Source organism: Poecilia reticulata, chromosome 6, assembly GCF_904066995.2.
Source record: "Poecilia reticulata chromosome 6, P_reticulata-male-v2, whole genome shotgun sequence".
Taxonomy (NCBI): Eukaryota; Metazoa; Chordata; class Actinopteri; order Cyprinodontiformes; family Poeciliidae; genus Poecilia; species Poecilia reticulata.
This window is the reverse complement of record NC_088835.1, coordinates 915,377-935,405: the sequence shown is the minus strand read 5'-3', so window position 1 is coordinate 935,405 and position 20,029 is coordinate 915,377. Positions and strand designations below refer to the sequence as shown.

General features: G+C 39.2%; 1 protein-coding gene across 2 annotated transcripts in view; it reads right to left on the bottom strand.

Moving 5' to 3' along the window:
* LOC103465674 (plasma membrane calcium-transporting ATPase 1-like) overlaps positions 1–20,029 on the bottom strand; it is a 36,061-nt gene that overhangs the window by 9,153 nt on the left and 6,879 nt on the right. For both annotated transcript variants that reach the window (XM_081607591.1, XM_081607592.1), the window contains exons 3-14: positions 16,688–16,885; positions 15,796–16,053; positions 14,471–14,596; positions 13,825–14,001; positions 13,236–13,262; positions 6,424–6,570; positions 5,266–5,480; positions 4,497–4,739; positions 2,528–2,769; positions 2,213–2,450; positions 587–766; positions 357–444 (exon numbers count right to left, since the gene is read on the bottom strand). In XM_081607591.1, the coding sequence (XP_081463717.1) occupies positions 357–444; positions 587–766; positions 2,213–2,450; positions 2,528–2,769; positions 4,497–4,739; positions 5,266–5,480; positions 6,424–6,570; positions 13,236–13,262; positions 13,825–14,001; positions 14,471–14,596; positions 15,796–16,053; positions 16,688–16,885 (2,139 nt within the window). The remainder of the gene's footprint in view (positions 1–356; positions 445–586; positions 767–2,212; positions 2,451–2,527; positions 2,770–4,496; positions 4,740–5,265; positions 5,481–6,423; positions 6,571–13,235; positions 13,263–13,824; positions 14,002–14,470; positions 14,597–15,795; positions 16,054–16,687; positions 16,886–20,029) is intronic.

Here is a 20,029-nt window from a genome sequence, read left to right as displayed (position 1 = left end):
CTTTACAAGAACATTGTGAAAGAAAATCTTATCACTACAGTGCAAAACCTCTCAGGGCACCAGAATGCAACTCTGAATGGCTGAAAAAGTACAAAATGAAGGTTAAAATCTGATTTAGAGCCTCTGGCAGGCAGACCATGCTCTGAACTCTCCAATGTGGCTGAATAAGAACAAGGTTGCTTTGGAAAGCCGGTTAAAATTCCTCCACAGGAATGTGAACAACCTCCTTGCTAGTTGCTGTAAACCCTTGAAAGCAGTTGAAACCACCCGAGTGTGGTGGAATACCTTTCACAGCACTGTCTAAGTGAGTAAACCTGCCACCCCATTATTTCTGGATTGATTTATACTTCACTGACCTTTAACCAGAGTGTGTTTGTCCATTGGGGATGACCGGGCAAGGACTCTCAATTTGGGCCAAATCTTATCGATACGCTCCTGCTCGATCTGACGAGACGAAGGAGAGAAAAATCTTTGATCTGATTTGCAAGCAGTCACCACAGAAAACGACGTGACGTACACAGGCAGGGGCAGAATTAGATTTTCACACTTCTTTGCTTCAAGCCTTTTCCGCTGTCATTTGTCTGACCTCGCCCGACTCGTTGCGGATCCGCTGGTTGAACTCTTTCCCCTCTATGCACAGGAAGTCGTCTCCAGGTTGTAAAATGCCACATTTGCTGGCGATGGCTCTAGCAGTGTTGATATTGTCTCCAGTCACCATGCGGACAGTGATCCCAGCCCTCTGGCACTTTCTGATAGCTTCTGGTACCTTAGGTGAACAACAAAGAACAGATGCACAGAGGGTCAACCCGGAGGGGAGTCTATCTGCACCGCATGCAGATAGACACCAGTTGTTGAACTGCTCCACTATGAAATGACAGTAGTTCCATAGTTGCCTCCTCAACATTTATTATAATGTCAACCAAAGTGATTTTATTCAGTCCCAAATGTTCTATCAGTTCCCCCGAAATGCTCCACTCTGACCCCTCATGTGAAAGTCTTTTGTTCCCATCAGATCACGTTAACACCTTTCTAGACGTGATGTGCAATCAGTAATGCATGCTTTTAAAACCTCCCAGTTGGATTATTGCGGTTCTCTTCTAACTGCCTTGCACTGGTTCAAAATGTGGAAGCACAATTTTGCTTAAAAAATTCCCCACTTCCCAGAACAAGTCTTGATGCTCAATTCCAAGTTTTTGCTAAAATCAGATTATTTTTTTTTTGGTCGTTCAGACTACTAATTACAGAACCTCTTACGGGAGATGGGGAAAATTGTTTCTTTCGCGTTCCCTCGCAATAATGTACTGATCAGTTCATGAGGCGTAATTTAATACTGAAGATCTTTCTTACAGTGGCCACTGTACTTTCTGCTTTAACATAAAGATTTCATGAGGTTTTTCCATGTATGTTAATGTCTCGTTGGTGAAATATCTGAAGTTTTATATCGTTTTCTTCAAGATAGAAATGCATCACAGACCTATGTGCAAAATGCAAAAGCAAAACAGGTCCCCTAGGGGGCTCTGTACCTAATTAAATGCAACCTCAATTTACAGGCCCCATTCCACCCGCATACGCAAAAGGAAGAATGCTGACGTCACACAGCAGCACTGTTTACAGAATTCATAATGGATGGAGTCGTTTATGGATAGTTTTAGAGTTTATTCATCAAAGGGAGCCGTTAGTATCAACACAAGATCGTAGCAAGACGGAGGAAGCTAATAAAAAATAAATAAAAGCACATCTAATAGTGATGGTATTTTGTGGAGCAGTCAATGCAGCGTCTGTGGAGAGGTCTGTTTGGATGTGCAATCAGAATGAAGAGTGATGTGATTGTGATGCGATGTCCTTCACTGACATAGACTTCCTTCATAAGTTCATAATCATAATTTTCAACCATTTTTTACATCCGGATGTACTGAGTCTGGCTTAAGGCATCAGTGACATAAAAGTTGGATAAAATGCGACATGTTCTGACTGCAAACACTTTGAAAACAGTCAGATATTTTGTACTATATATGGGAGAGGCTCAAAGCAGATTTTTTTTCTGCTTTGAGTCTCTCCCATATATAGTACAAAATTGACCGTTCAGACTGACATGAAAAAGTCGGATATAGTTCGCAAGAAAAGCTACTTTGGGTCACGTTTACCCACTTTGTGAATGTACCCTTAGAAAGCTCTTGGAAGTTGTAGCCGTTTACCAAGGAAGATGACAAACCTCAGGTCGTACAGGGTCTTCAATGCCAACCACAGCGATGCATGTCAGTCTAGTGAGGATCTCCGCCTCGTTGTCCCAATCAGGCTCTCCATCAGCGATAGAGAAGTCTCTGTAGGCAAGACAGATCGTCCGTAGCCCCTCTGATGCCATCGACTCAATCACATTTTTCACTAGTTGGTCTCGATCCTTGGGTTTGAAGATCTTGGCCTCTCCACTGGCCGTCAAGATTTTACTGCACCTGGAACCAGATGCAGTACACGTGATCAGAGTATGACTACGAGTGCAGAACTGAGTAGGCAGAGGCAGTGGACCTACTTCTTAAGCAAGATCTCAGCGGCTCCTTTACTGAACATTCGGTAGCTGCCGTCAAAGGTCTTCAACACGGTGCTCATGGATTTCCTCACGGAGTTGAACGTGTAAACCTTGAACAGCTTCTCCTCTGGGATTTCATTTCGAACGCTCTGGTAGTCTCGGTTCAAGTCTAGACTGAGTCCCAGTAAGGCACATTCGGTTTTGTTTCCTACTTGGCGAGGCAGCCCACCCTCTCTCTCCGGAGGCTGTGGGAAGGAAAAAGAAAATTTTGCTACATCGCATGATTAGCAGTAGATTAAAGTGGTGCAACTTCAAAAAGTGCTGAATAGCTTTTATATTTTTCTTTTTCCATTGGCCTCTATAAAGAAGAATCTTTGGTAGAGAATTTTATCCTTATTTGTGAAATAACCATGGACTTAGAACATGCAATTCCACTGGTCAACAGGCAAAAAAATTGTCTGTGGTTTTTCAACTGTTTTAGGGTCATGTTGGTGAGCTGAATCCAAAAATCACATTGGTTTTGCTCAATCAGGTCAACTTTCTGAACTATGGAGCAACATGAGCATCAAATGCTTGACTTGTTCTCAAATCTGGAATCAGTTTCCTGAGAATCTGATCAATGAGACATGAGCAGGAGGAGAGATTCCATCAGGACAGAAAAGAGAGAGAATTTTACACAATGAAGACGTAATGTTCAATTCACATGTACTTACCCTTATCAGTGTTTATTATTCAATTTACCCAAATCCAAGTTTGTGACATCTAATTAATACATTCTGTGAGAAAAAAAAAGTTTTCTCCTAAAACCTTTTCTGCGTGAGAAATATTAATATTAACAGAAATGAACTGATAATGTCATAAAAATGTCATCAGTTTAGTCAGAAGATCAGATTTCTCTAAAGCAAATTAGAATAAAAACCTGATTGATAAAAATGGATGTCATTTATGGATTCAGCAGTGCAAAAATGACATATCAGCATATCAGCAACCCATTTAATAGCAACTTAGGTTTACCAAAATAGACATAAGTCAATAACGGAATCTAGATGCTTGGCCAGAAAATGTACAATTGTTAGACTTGGACAACATAAACTTCTCTGTATACCAAAGTATTCTAAAGCTAAATATGAAGAAACTTGTTCAACAACTGGTGCTTGCCCAGACAACATCATTAACAAGCCAATGATCCTAAACAAATCAACAAATCCATAAAAGAATGATTGGAAAGGCAATGGCAATGCAATAGTCTCTTCAAGGTCCAGACCTCCTCCCAACTTAACGGCTGTCTTTGGACCTTAGGAGATCTGTGACGAGAGAGATGTCTCCAAATGTAATGATGGTATCAGAAAATGTCACCATAATGACAGAATGGCATAATAAAGACATGCAGAAAAAGACTATTTAAGTTATTCGATAAGCTGGTAATTATGAGGTATACTAAGATTTTAATACACAGCATTTACATCTTGCATTCATCTTTTTTTAAATAAAAATCAGTCATGTAAATTTTGTTTAAAACTTTAGATCTAAATTACTCAACAACTGGTAAAGATCTTTTTGTTTTAGGTCCTGATCTGTAAAACTCTGTGTGTGTTTGCACAACGACTGTGGGGTGAAAAGGTAATAGAAAAATTGGCATATCAGAGATTCCAAGTAGTATAGAAAAGGTGTGGAATCGATGCACTTTAAAGCTGTGCTAGAAATGTCAGATGAAACAAAAGAAAAGAAAAGAAAAGAAAAGAAAAGAAAAGAAAAGCAACATTCTGTAACAGCCAAGCAGAAATCTGCTGACCAGAAAAAAAAAATTGTCATTGCTTCCTAAACTCCTGGCTACAACCAAACCCGCTTTTCTGCTTCAGTCTGTCAAGTGCATCCTGCAGACTGTGATTTGATGAGTCCTGAGCTTACTGTGGCAGTGTGCTAAATACTTAACCCACAGCTTCCTGAATGAGCAGCTATTTTTAAAGCTTACCATAATCTTGGTGGTGTAGGCGCAGTTGACCCCGATGCCCAGGATGAGCAGATCCAGTATCTTGGTTGGGATGAGATCCGGCTCTGGGACTTTTGTATAGTGTCTCCCTGCGATGTAGGCCTGCACCACCGTCATGCGGTTCATGGTCAGCGTCCCCGTCTTGTCTGAGCAGATGGCTGTGGCGTTCCCCATTGTCTCACAGGCATCGAGGTGGCGGACCAAGTTATTGTCTTTCATCATTTTCTGACACACAAATAACACAGAGAGCAGCGTTACTGAATTCAGATTCCTAAATCCATACTTCACACTCTCCAGCAGCCACAATTTTAAAATCTTGCTGTGTGAATAAGGCATTAGGAATGAAGCAAAATGTATTATAACATGTTCTGGTCAGATAAAAGCAAAATTGCACTTTTTGGTCTACAGTCTACACTGTTTGTAACAATGTCTGTCACCCTAAGCTGACCATCCTCATGGCAAAACATGGCAGTGGCAGCATTGTGCTTTTATTAGCAGTTGGTGGGAGGTTGCAAAGACTTGGACCTGGAGGAGCTAATGACACCTGAGGATTAAAAACTTATGAAGATGCAATGCATTAAGGTTTATGGTTGTAAAATGACAAAATTAGAAACAGAGTTATAAACATTTTTACAAGCTCCTACAATACCAGCTTGCAGTTACTGACACAAATCATACTCAGATGAGTCATGACATTGGAATCTCTTTGTATGCAGACAGACGTGAAGCTGACAGACATTGCAAAACTGACCTTGACCGAATACGCTAGGGAAATGGTGACGGCCAGGGGGAGACCCTCAGGCACAGCCACCACCAGCACAGTCACGCCGATGATGAAGAACTTGACCATGAACTGCACATAGATGGAAACGCACTCTTGCAACCAGGGAAGGCCCTGAATCCAGAAGGTATCGATCAGGAAGCGAGTGATTAGGATGATGACGGTGAGGGCCGACATCAACAGACCTGAGAACAGGAGAGGAAAACAACAGGAAAAATAAAAGCAAATGGATTGCAATGAGTGATGGTTAAAACGCCTTTAAGTTCTTTGGCTGAGACTTTGTAGATGAGTTATGTATCTCATTCAGCATAACTTTCAACAGAACTATGGAAGCCTTGAAACACAAGGCTGTTGACACATTTTTTAAGTCTGACTAAACGTTCTTTTTCTCTCGACTTCAAAAATAACAGAAGTAAAAAAGACACGAATATTGTGAAATTTTGTGGGATTTTTGTCAAATATTTTTTCTCTTGAAGGAGAGGATAGAAAAATTGTGATGTTCAAAATTTGATCAATTGTGTTTTTATATCAAGTACTTCTCACTTTAACAGCATAGTTCCTTAATTTCTCCACCAAGCAACCAACAGAGTGAAAAAGAAAAATATATTTTTTAGCCTTGGTTTTTCTCTCTAGCTCAAATTCTGAAAAGTAAAAAAATAAAATAAAAAAAATAAAAAATTGTGTGATTTTTGTAAGTCTTTTTTAAATCTCATCCAAGAAACAGAACATGTATTAAGTTTCTTTTTTTTCACTTAAGTGTTAAAGGGTAAGTAGACAAAAACTCTTCTCACCCAACAAAGAGAAAAAGAAAAAGATGACTTTGGGGAAAAAAAAACTTTTCTTCTTTTTCTGTTTGGATGAGATGGAAATGGCATGACAAATTATTCTTCCCTCTTGCCATCCAGGACATAAACAAAAGAAGTTTTTTCCCTTGGCTGTCAGGGTTTCCGTACATAACCGACCCACAAAGATCCATATGAATACAAACATTCCAACATTTTAAAACGTGTCAATTTTACATTTAGCTTAACCATAATTTTTTTTCATTATGTAAGATCCTAGATCATTGTGGCTTCTAGTGGTATAATAGTCCCAGTAACAAACTGAATACCAGTCCCCTGTTTGTACCTGCTCTGCCGATCTGGACGGCCAGTTTGGTCAGCTTCCCCTGAAGGACAGATTTCTCCTTTTTTGGAAGAACCTTCTTCTTCTTCTCTGGTTCTCCATCTTCGTTGAGTGGTTGCATCTCAACAGTAGCTCTGTCCTTGTTTTTCTCTACATGGGATAATAGAAGAAGTCAGTAAAGCCTCCAAAATGAAGAACTCATTCAGCTTTAAAGACACGCTTTAAAAATGTAGCAAAACCCTAATAATTTCCAGTTTTACTGGGAAAAAAAACGCAACTCAAAACATGACAAATAAAGAACAATTTCCAGAGATGCATCTTTGAAAAGAAAACTTAAAATGCCAACATCTGTCTTGACTTCAAAAGCAACTAAAATCAGACTTAAGATCATGAGACAACAGTTGTTGGAAGCTGGTTTCACACAAAACAAACTGAATCACATGAGCAACACCTGTCACTGAAATCATAACCATCTTGGAGCTTTTTCCTTGTTTTACGCTAAAGAAATTCAGTCGGCCAATGCTGATCAAAAACCACATCTCTTGTCCAGGGAACCCAGGCAAGCAATATCTAAGTCGCGTTTAAAGCCTTCCCCTGCACTAGGTTATAGAAAAAGCTCAAATGTCCCACTTGGCATTGAATGCACCATTAGTTTTATAGGCTTTCAACACAACAGAAAAAAACTTGGTGTATTTATGTGTAAGCTCTTTAGACTTGTGCAGACCACAGATGAGTGGAAACCGAGGTTTTTTGTTGGAGGGGTTATAAGGAAAAGTCCTGGTGGTTGAGCGTCAACTAGATATATGCATTGTATTAATATCTGTGGAAGCTTTTCACAATCCATTATGTATGGTGCAGCTCCTCTAATTAAGCCTCCCTTTGTATGGCTGGAGAGTAAAGAGTGCCAAATTACAATAAATAACTAATCTATGAAATACCTATTTAAAAGTGTTGTTAATTCATTAAAAGTTTAAATAAATGCAGAAATCATTAATTAAATATAGAATTAATTATATGTGCCTCAATTAAACATACTGATTTCATATTTCAAAAATGTATATAATTATTTCATGATTTAATAAATGACTTCATCCTGTGTATGAATTCATTTAAACAGTGAGCTTCAGTGGGTGGGATCAGCTTCAGCTTCTGACTTCTGATTGGCTGCTTCAAACAGCCAGTCAAGACGACTCCTTCCAAGTTTGCTGTGCCTGTTCTCTAACAATAAATAATATAAATAAATACTTTTGGGGCGACACCATTATAGACAATAGCTGTCCAGAGTGCAGGTTATCATGGCAACGTGTGCTAATCCCAGTGTTAGCTTGTTGTGATGAGCTAAGTCACAGCAGATCTTCAACCTGACCTGTAACAACAAGTCAGGTTGAAGATCTAAGTCACTAAGTCCCTAACCACAGGACATCGTTTCCAGTTCCCAACACAAGCAGAAACACCAGCAGAGTTAACCAGTACTGCTTTGTGTCACCAAGGTGGGGGTATCTGCTGGGGTGTCTGTGTCTATGTGAGCGTGTGTGTGACCGAGCTGATCCCATTTTTGTAATGAGGTTATTAGTGGACAAGAAGGCACCAGCAGCAGGGAGGAGAAGAAAGCAGCTGCCGAGCTTAATGCCGATAATCTTCTTGCTCCTAATCACCATCAACAGAGTCAGGAGCACCTGCTGCTACTCAGACCACAGGGGCATACTATGGAAGAAACGCCACGTGGGATCACACGGAGCCTGGAGAGCCCTCCCTGGTCCAGCAGTGGAGGCAGCACTTTCCATGGAAGAACCACCAGCATCTCCGTTTCGTTTTTGATTGACCTCAATCGAGTCCAGCTCCTATTTCCTCATGCGACACTTAACACCAAAATAATGGCTGTTAACAGTCGAACAGCCAGAAGCAGGGATTTATAGAAACTATTCCAGTTGTGAGTCAGCAAGAGGAGGGAGAAACCATGGAGAGGTCACAAGGTCATCACTCATCACACACCTCCCATAGTAACACATCTGCCTAAAATAATCCCCTAAGTTTTTTTTTGTCTGTTTTGTTTTTTGCCAAAAAGAGATTTTGGTAAAAAAAAAAAAAAAAAAAAAAAAAACTTTCTTTAGGAATTGCTGACATATCACAAATCTTGAACATGTTTTTTATTAACCCTATACCAGAATGCATGTTGTTAGACAATATGAGTAAGTCTAAACATGCCCAACAACCCAAGAGGAGGAACAGCTAAATATTCTCTGTAGCTGTGTTTAAATCAATGTTTGTTTCTAAGCCAATTATGGTGTAAGGAAAGGTTGATGGAAAAGGAAAAATTCTAAATAACTTACTCAAATTTGCAAAAAAAAAAAAAAGTTTTTTACACTTACTTGAGGTGATTTTTAGCTTTTCTGAAAAAGACTCAACGTGCTAAAAAGGAGACAGTTCTAAAGTTGTGAGCGATCCAATCCTATTTACTAGTGGGTCTGTGCCTTACAAGAGGCACAAAATGGAAAAAGTCTAAATCTAAATCTCCAGCTCAGAGGGGAGAACTGTCAGTCTGGAGTGTCTGGTGAGAGGCGTTCATGGTGATATGTGCTCCATACTAGTTTGCAACCTCTACATCTTGTTTATTACAACTATGCTTAACTTCAACATCTGACAAAATCACGCTTTGCCTAGCTTGATTAATTGGAAACATGCCCAATTCACATTTTCTGCTTTGCAGCATTTTAAAAACTTACTCAAAATTCACAAAACTGTTTCACTCTGAGCCACAACCCCATTAATACCCTTGTTCTGCATTAATGTGGTAACTACTGAAGCTGCTTGGTCTCAAATACACAGCTTCACAGATCTTGCTCTCTGTTCATCCAATAACTTGGAGAGTTACAAGATTTTCTAAAAATTGTCAAAAGTTTAAATACTGTCAGCTTTACACTTCAAGGAGAATGACTCAAATAAGTGAACTAGAGTAAGAAGAGGTGTCACAAGAATGGATGGCACAGCAAACTGTTGCCACTGACTAATGCCTTAATTGAATTCTCACTGTGAAATACAGTTTTCTTTCCATGTAAAACCACCTTACAACCGTTAGGATTTTATCTCTTCCTCAAGTATTCATTTTCCTCAAACTTTTTCACATTTGGAAATGTTACAACCCTAAACATTAATGTATTTAGTAAGATTTTATGTGACAGACAAGGTAGTGCAAATGGGAAGGAAAAAGATACCAAATAAGAATCTAAAAAGAGTGATATTCATTGTGACTTTCATTCCAACTATTTTATTGCTGTACTTTACTTTCACACACACACAGGCACACACGCACACACGCACACACACACACACACACACAAATGTATATGTTGAAATATGAAGAAATATAGGTTAATAGAAGAAAGACTTAATTTTCTTTAGGTATGGAGGAAGGTACAGAAAACCAGTTAAAATCTTCAAGTCAGAGACTGCTTCATTTTATTACATTTTCTTATCATCATGTTATATCATCAGACCTGTGGTGTAATGGTAAATACCCTGTACTTGTGTAGAACTTTATCAAGTCTACAGGACTCCAAAGTGCTTTACACAACATTCAGTTATTCACCCATTCACACACACATTCATACACTGATGGTGGTGAACTACACTGTAGCAACAGCTGCCCTGAGCAGTCAGACAGAAAGAAGGCTACCGTACAGCTGATGTCCCCAGGCCCTGTGACCACCGGCAGGGTACTGAAGAAGAGAGGGGAAGAGCTGCTAACTGATCACCACCTAGTGGTGGATTGGCATAGAAAGGTGCCAAGCAGACAAGGTAAACCCAAACTAGGGTTGAGAATGAATGGAGAACCACTGTCAGAAGTGGGGCTCACACATCCACAGGAGGGTTTCTCATGATGGGGATGTGGATTTAGTGATGCAGCTGCAAAGGGCTGGGCCAGGGGTCTCCCAGCAGCCAGGCCACACAGTGATCAGGTCATTGGTACCTGTCATGGTGGTTATTTTTGGTGAACACCAGCCTTATTGGACACTCAAGAAAGAGTCCTTTAGGGCTTGGTTGTAACTCCTGAAGCAGCAGTCATGTGCCAGGTGGCTAAAAGAAATGTTACTTTTGTGATGGCAGAGGCAAAAAATTTGGCCATGAGACATATTGGAGAAAGACTTTCAATTGACCTTGGAGGAGGTCCTAGCAAACTTTTTAACAGCTTAGAAAGGGAAAGCAGGGCCCTTCCAGACTGCGACTTTGGTTAATTAGGAAAACTGGAGATGGGATGGACGGTGTTGTTGGGCAGTGGAAGGACTAAATCCATTACTGTGGCAGAAATTGCTGAGGTAGATCATACGCTGCCCTGTGGCAGAAGCCAACGGTGGAAAAGATTCATTCAGAGATGCTGAAGACTCTGTACATTGTAGAGCTGTCATAGTAGACCATCTATATAGGTCTTACAAACTGTACAATCATCTTTTGACCTGCAATGTTAGCTGCAGCATCAGTTTCCAGTCACGTGATTACGTCTCTCAAACAGACAAACCTCACCTATTCATGCTTAACCCATATTACTCATTGTATTACCATTACAGTATACGAGTGACTGAGTGAGGTCTCATCAGAGAAATATCAATCCACACGAGGTGAAAATTGAATTATCTACAACTATACCGTCTCACTAATGACATTCTGTCCCTATTAATTTTAATATTCCAGCTAGTATTCAGTAGGGCTGTGTAATAATATCGATTTTTGCGATATATATATATCGATATTTTCTTTCCTAGAAAAAAATCGATATTCACCCGCAAGTATCATAACATCCAACTGTCACCTTGCTCACTCACTGCTTGCTTTGCCGGGAGAGTGATTCGGTCATCAGGCTTAGAGTGATTCCTTCAGATGTTAAGTGTCAAAGTTAAAAAGGTATCAAACTGTTCAGAGCAGGGTACTTGGTGCACTTTATTTACTTTATAAATTCATGTAAGCTACAGTTTGTACTGTCCAAATTAAAAGAAACATGTTTTCTCACCACTTCTTTGATTCATTTTGTCCAGCTGTCGACTTTAAGTCTGTGTCCATGTCCAACCAGAGCCAGGTAGTGTGTCGTTGGTGCTTTTAATCAGTTTTCAGTTAAATTAATTCAATCCAACTCTATAACAGTCACAAAATGTCACCAAAATCACTCTGTCCCTCTAAAATCATTCAGAAAATCACAAAAGTGTATTGAATTGTATCGTCTGCTGAATATCGCAATATATATCATATTGTGAGCAGAATATCGTGTATCGTATTGTATTGTGAGATTATTGTATCACTACAGCCCTAGTATTCAGTGAGCAGCCACAATTGCAGCATCCTCCACAAATATCTAAATTCAAACCTTTAACTTCAGCACAATAATTAAATGTGGGAAAAAATAATTCTACATTCAGAAACAATTGAAAACACTGCTGCCATATTTATTAACCCCCCTTTAACTACTTCCATAACATAATTATAATTGAAACATGACTTCCCAGTTTTACATGATGTAATAATGGAAACACACACAAACACATTTCTTGTAGCCACCGGCAACAAGGTTTGATGAGGATCCGTATTCATCTTGCCACCACTTAGGCTGAGGAGGATGGCAGGAGAGGTCAAAAATCTCAACAGCTCAATGTTAGAGAACTGGGCATCTTGGGTTACCATGTCTCCATTACAACTATTAAGTTAATGCCAACTGATTGTTTGGTACTGATGCACTGTCCTTGTAAGAATTTGAGTTTTTCTGTATGTTTATTCTGCTTCTCGTGAGTCTCTGTGGTGTCCTGTGTCTTCCCCCTTGATTGTTTCCCAGGTGTGTCTCATTCTCTGATTACCCTCCCTGTGTATTTAAGCCCACCAGGGTTCTTTGTTCCTTGTCGGGTCCTTCTCGTTTTGTCGTAGCTGTCTAGTTATTCTGTCTGTTCAGTTTGGCTGCCTTTTTCGTCCTTCATACAACCAGTTGCTACCAGAAGTGAACATTGTTTTCTGTTCTCCTGTGCTGCCTGGTTAGGGATTTACTGCTGCCAAGCCTTCATTAAATTCATCATTCTCTTCATCTTAAACCTGAGTCCACAGCGTCTTCCTCACCTCACATCATGACAGTCCTACCATAACCAACATAAGCTTTAGAAGTTTGTACAAACTCTACTGTAATTGAAACTTTCTGATTTGGGCAATTTTGATCACAGAGGCTTCAGCAACCATTTTATTTGTTGTTTCTGTTGCTTTGTTGTTTTATTTTGTATATTTAAAATGTCCTCTAGGTTTTGAATCAACAGTATTATCGTTTATCGCAATTACTTCTGAGACAATTTATCGTCCAGCAAAATTTGTTACTGTAATAGGCCTACAAGATTATTTTGACAGCATGTTCCAATCTTGTGAAATGGTGCAGAATAAGATTCATGCTGTCATATTTTCAAATGTGGATCCTGCATATTATTAAGTGTTATGACATTCTTATTAACTTAATACTGTTATCAAAATTAAAGATGGATTTTCTACAGTTAATAGTTTCTTAAATTAAATAATCTTCATTAATTCTAAGGCTTTTAACATGTCTTTACCAGGAATACTTACAAAGAATGCAGTAAGCCATCTATTAAGAAAAACATGAACAAGCAATCTGCAATCAATCAGATTGGCTGATTGATCTGCAATCAATCAGCCCAAACCAACATGGAACCATCCGGTCCAACCGGTCCCCTTTTCAATATGGCTGATTTTCCAGGTCACTAAAAACAACTTAATTTCCTCACAGGCATTAATACACACTGGTTCTGGTGGAAATGAAACTCTGATGCAATGCCTACCTTTCTTGTTTTTGACTTCCTTTTTACCTGTAAAAACACAAAGCAGTCAATCAAACAAATGCAACAAATCAACAGACATTTCTACACTCTAAAATATATATTTCAGATCCTAGGTTTTTATCTGAGACACTAACTTTGGTGAGTTGCAGATTTAAAAGCAAACTGCTAGATCAATTGAATTCTCTCAAGATGGTTTGCTAACTTGATTTTTATTTCAATATATATATATTTTTAAGTTGTTTTATATTTTTTATTTTATTGGTTTCAAAGTCTCTAAATCGTAAGAAGCTGCATTAAATCAGCAGAAAAGTCTAAATCTGGGTTATGTAAGGACATAACATTGATTCATGTCTCAATGTTGAAATTATGCATTTCTGTAAAAATACCTCATGATCCAGAGTCTGGAAGTCATCTCTTGAAAGAAAGAAATAGGAAACAATCTTGCAAAGACCTTTGACTGGACCTGAGAGATGCACTGCAATGGGATTTAACTGATCTGTGCCACAAGGAGTGTGTGAGGAGACACTGTTGGGCGCCACACTACGCTTCTTCTTAGATGATGACTCGTGTAGTTGGCTTCAAAACTTACTCTTCTTGTCCTTTTTGTCTTTATTTTTCGTTTCTTCGTTTTTCTTCTCTTTTTTGCCATCGCTGCTGCCTTCGCTGTCTTCACCGGCACCGAGCAGTTTGAAAATAATTCCCGTCTGAGAATTCACACCTACGGCGGTGACTAGCATCTTTCCAGAGCCTTCCATCACATGTGTGCCTGCAGAGAAGCGTGGAAAGAAAAACTTACAATCGTCCTCCGTGAACACCTTCTTTTCAAGCATTTTACTTTGAGGGAACTTGATGTTTTTTTAAGCTTCTGGTTTACATATTTTTTAAATCTCTTCTTGTATGAATAAGGTATTTTAGGAGAATGAAAGTAGCCATGTGGAGCCTTGAAACAGCACAATGTTGCTGTTAACATCTGCATGCTGTGATATAACGAAAGCCTTGTAAAATTGATAATTTTATATTGTTTTCTTTACTGTTTTAATTGTGACTATAACTCAGAGTCAGTCAGCACCTTCACAAGTTTAGGCTCAAAAAAAGCTTTAACTTCTTAGTCCGTGAAGATGAAAACCAAAGAAATGATCCGATTTACTTTAGAAGAAAAATTGCTCGGTAGGAGCTGATAATGACAGTTCAGGTCAGAGTGAGCTTAGCTCAAAATCTGCGGTAGAAAAATTCACCTGAGAGCAACATGGGGTCTTTGTCAATAGTCTTCTTGACATGATCTGACTCCCCGGTCAGAGAACTCTCATCGATCTTCAGATCATTGCCCTGAATTAAGACGCCATCGGCTGGGAGAAGGTCACCTGGAACGGCAACACAGAGGCAATAACTGCACATACTTATCAGGGCAGAAAAAGTTACATATCACCAATCTCCTGTAAGCAAAGGAGAAACATGAAAAGAAAATTCTGAAGTCTGTGTGTTTTTTGCAAATTAATATAGTGTACCTGTGTGCTTCTTCACACAAAATTTGATGTATGTTTCTTTACTTGTTTGCGCTAGTTTTATGGATTTATTGTAATTTGAAGTATTATCCTGTGGTGGTCCCCAAACTACGGCCCGCGGGCCGGATCCAGCCCGCCTCCACATTTGGTCCGCCCCCCTGAACAATACCAGAGAGCATTCAGATTTTTTTTTCATATATTGTATTTTCCGGTTTATATATGGATTTTTCTTCAACCAGCTCTTTAGCAGGAAGTGTGTCCTGTAAACTTTGGGTGTTTTGTTTTGCATGGCGCATTGTTGGACTTTGTTGTTGGACTTTTAGGGAACTGCTTGACTTTTATGTTATTTAATCAGTATGGTTGTTTGCTAGCGGTAGAGCAGATGAACACACGTGTTTGTTATGAACGCCGCATTCCAGGTCGAATTCTTCGAAGCCTGTAAGTAGCAGCTTATACTTCAAAACGAGCCTTTATGTTAACATAACAGGAATTCATATGTAAAAGTTACTTTCCCTCAATGGAATATATACTAGTCAGTTCCAGTGACCGTTTCACTAACGGTTTTTGCCCATGTGCTTTCTGGGTAAAAATCAATCGAGAAACCCCCCCCCCCTCAACAATTTCCGGCAGCGCAGGTGATAAACGTGTAACACTTTTTTCTGTTACAAACTGACTCCGTCCCCCCACCAAAGAAGGGAAAAGTTATGTGGCTCTCACAGGAAAAAGTTTGGAGACCACTGTACTACAGCCTTGTCTCCTCTTCTAAGGCAAATTTCTCCTATAAGAGACAAATTATCTTATCTAATTATAATTAGACAAAAAAATTGTCCTTTTCATTTTAAAGAAAGAGAGAATATTACTAAATTGTTTTTTCTGGGCACTGCAACTTTCTTTGTATATTCAGCAACATTTCAGAAATCAGCGGCCAAAATTGGAATTGGTAGGTCAAGCATTCTAAAGACCTATAATCGGCGACTGGCCAGAAAATTGTAATTGAGGAACCCCTACTGAAAACCCTTGGTAACGTCAGCTATATGCAGACTCGTGTGTTTACTCACCATACTTGACTTGTGCGATGTCTCCAACCACAATCTCCGACACTTTGATCTGGATCACCTGCCCCAATCGGACGATGGTGAACTTTTGCTCCTGTTCGATGCGACTCTGCAGACCGCGGAACTGTTTCTCTTTGCTCCAGTCATTAAAAGCCGTCACCAGCACCACACATACCACCGACAGGAGAATGGCGGCGCCTTCGATCCATCCGGTCTCCGCTTCCCCCTCTTCTTCCACGCCACCAGCTGCTTTTCCACAGTCTGAAGAGAGATTTTAAAATAGTCTGACAATCTACGTTCTAATCCTTTTTGCCTATGTTGAACTGGAGACAAGTTTTTATTTACTATTACTAGATAATTCATATTAGATAATTGAGTTTATTACAAATAACACATAGTATTTTTTTTTAACAATAATATTTTCCAAAGAGATAGTAAAGGACATACATTTCAATAGACAGTCTGACTGAAAAAATATGTGGACTCTTTTTCTCAAATCTTGTATAATATTTTCTGTTAAACATTATTAATAAGTACAAAATGTTTATGACAAGATATGCATAGATTTAACTGGAGAATTGAGAGAAATTAGGAAAATTAGCTTGACTTATTAGAGCACAAAAGTTTACCATGAAACCATAAAAATATGCTGAAACAAAATAATGTATAAGTTAAATAAATAATGTTTCTAATTCTAAAATTTTGGTCCTAATTTGCTGAATTAATATGGCTGGCTGTTAAATTGAGCATTTATGTAATCACTGAGGTCAAAAACTGGAATAAAAAGCATTTAATAGCAAAACATTTGTAATGTTAAAATGGTTATGCTACCAGACATTTCTACCACAGTGTTCAAAATATCCAAATATCCTTGTATAGTGGAGAAAATACTCACTTTGTCTTTCTGCATCTGGTGGATTGTAGAACGAAAGGCCTAGAGAAATGACAGCTGCCACCTCCAAGATGATAAGCGTGACATCCTGCAGGGCCTCCCACACTAACTGTAAAAAGGTTTTAGGCTTTTTAGGAGGGATGACATTCAGTCCAAATTCTTCTTTCCTCTTGTTTATGTCCTCTGGTTTTCCTTCAAGACCTGCAGGGGTATTGAAAAAACATCACAACAGATTGAAAGGTAGGCTTATACTCGCTTTTCCACTGTGTTCTAAATTTATCCCAGACTAAGTAAATTAAAACATGCTAAAAACATACTGTTTTTAGCATGTTGGTCTAAATGTAGGAGTAAAGTAAGCCAGTCTGTTCTACATTTAAGATACACCAAAGTAACTAAAAGCTGGGGTTAGTTGGATTGTTTCAGTGTGGTTCAAACTCAATAAAGAAAGTCATGTAGTTTGTATTTGTCAGAGAATTTAATGTGGTGTAAAATTCACCTTATAGCCTCTGAAAGACAGGCCTAGCCTTTGGTCCAAATTTAGTGGTCTAACATTGAAAGTCACACTTTATAACGGTTTGATGTCATCAAACTTTACTTTTAATAACAACAACTAGCATCTTCAAGTAAACATCTGAGATGTAATACTACTGAAATGAATAAAAGCTATTTTCTCAGTATCGCTTTAAGCTAATTTTGTTGGCCTGTTGCTGAAAATGTACTAATAAAAACGATGATGTGCTACGCCAAAGACTTTTGAAGATACATGTTCTCTGGAGATGAGATTTCACTTAACTGAATGACTTTTCAATTACATGTTAGAAAACTTGAGATTTGCTGACTGTACACCTCAGTAACCAGGCTAAGTGCTGGCAACAGAAGCTAGCACTTTCCAGCTTTTCTTTGCACACTAAATTAAGGTAACACATCAACTAGCAACAGTTAAAACAGGATGATTATTAGTATTTATTACAAAGAATTCTGCGTAATGATTCCTGAGAAACAGTAATATCTCAATGCTTCCTCAATGCATGTGATGAAGCATTAATAAGAATAAAAATATATCCTTCACATAACCATTTCGAAACAATCTACCCGTTTGGCATTAGTTATTAATGTTAAAATGACACGCAACCATCTGAACTCGATTTTCTTAGTTGGAAGCACCGTTTATCCTGCCTGGTGTTTGTGTCTCAGTGCTATTCTGGTGTTGTGTGTGAGAAAAGAGCAGACTTGTTTCCCCCCTGTGGAACAAAGCGACATGTTAAGACAAACTCAAACCCCTCTAGAGACGCTGCAACCGCTCTTCATCTGCTCTGACACACCCAGTGTGAGCCGGTTTATAGCCCAACACTTCTCTTTGTATTGTCTGTGCACACTCTGGACCTTCAGGTGAGAGGGATTATGCTGAAAGTTTTGTGTCCGTCCCGAGATGTCCCTGCAGTGACATGCAGAGAAGTAAAGCAGCAGTGTGGATCTTCCTGTGGTTTCAAGCTGCTGCTGACCTTTGCTTCTTTCTGTCAGCAGGAGTTTAATCGTTGCCAGTGTTTACCGATCGAGTGGAAGATGGACAAACTTTATGAATTAATAAGGAGGTAAAAATGTCAAAGGGCAAATACATTTAGCAAAAGTCCACCACACATATCGAAAATGACGTCTAAGGATCTGTGTGAGACATAAAAGCACAGACAGGATTCAATCAAATAGATTAAATCTATTAGTAAAGCTGAATGTGAGGTAGGACTGGCAACACCTGGGCGTCCTTGACGTATGTAATGCACCAGCTGGATGAAGTTTACCAGCTTGCAAGGTTTACCGTAATCAACCTCGCGAGGAGCAGGTTCACAAAATCTTTGTCTGCAATAAAATGTCTTAAACATTCCTCTTGCTCCAACTTTAATTGTTCAATATTTAAAAGTGAGGCCAAGACGGACTGAATGGCTACATTCACTTCCTCTGCTGCCACTGCCAAAACACAGGCCTATATATCCAGACTACAATTTTAAAACAGAAACTTGACGCCATCGTTTACAACTCTTCCTTCTGTTCGCTGTTTGGTATGATTGAAATTCCACTGGAGAAAGCCCAGACTGAGCAGTGAACGGAGATGCGATAACAATCCCAAACATATGGCTGCATGTTCTTTTATTGTTAAATTACATAAACCTTCGTCCATGACAGTTCCCCGTCCTAAATCCAACTGAAAGCCTGTGGGTTGAGCTGAAGAGCAGAGAGCATATGGGAAGACCCAGAACTCTTCATGTAGGAAGATTTTGTGGAAATTCCTCTCTGTATACTCCAACCTTGCCATACTGACTAAATGCTCTAAACTCCTCGCACAGATTTTGCTGTTGGAAAACTTTGTTTAGTCTCAATGGTTTTTAGTTCATGCAGATTCATGAGGAGTGTCAATAAATCACTAACTGATTTCAAAAAACAGAAATCACTGAGTGACAGTGACTGACAGAAAGAATGGTACTGTGAAATATTGGAGAAAATATAGGAGAAAAGGTGCAACTCCATTTTGCTCCTTCTTCGGAAAACTACGATCACCAAAGAAGCCTAAACATCAAAAGGGGAAATGCAGTACAGAGAACAAAATTTACCTCAACATGCACTTTGAAGAAATGTGAAAACATCATTTTAATTATGCAGTAAAATTCTGCATACTTTCTATAAACCTTTAGTAAGTCGCAAACTAAACATTAAAGTCACCACGCTAGCTGATAATGCTCAGTAACCAAGTGCTCTACATATTTTCAGCAATAAATTGATTGAACCAGCTGAGCACCTTTGGTTGTGGATGCTTTGGTTTTTAAGCCTGGTTTCTGTTACGGCCCCTGGCCTCTGGAGCAGTCTCTCTCTTTTTGTTAAGCATGTTCAGATGTGGGAGAGCACTTTGCTGATTGGCTGCTGGAGGCTGAAAAGCAACACCATTGGACCAGCAGATGGCAACCGAGCTAATCAGACACTGATGAGGCCCACCTGCATCCTATGAAAGGCCCTGCAGACATTCCTCCAGTGGGACAGTTGTTAGAAATTGACCTCTGCCTTGTTTGCTTGTTAGCTTTTTAATGACTGTTTTTGGGCAGCTTTGAAGTAATTTGTTCTGCTGACCCACTTTGTTCTGCTTAGCAGTTTGACTGTGCTCTTGATTGACTCCAATCAATCTAGATAGAAGCTTGTGCTTTGGAGGATCTGTGCTCCCTTAGTGTTTTTCTTTTGGGTTGTTTGAATTTAGTTTATATTGACTTGTTTGGTTATATTTGTTTTATTGCTGGAGCTGCACTTAACCCTCCTTAGTTTTGATAGCCCTTTTTATTTTTGAGTCTTAACTGGGTTAAGGTG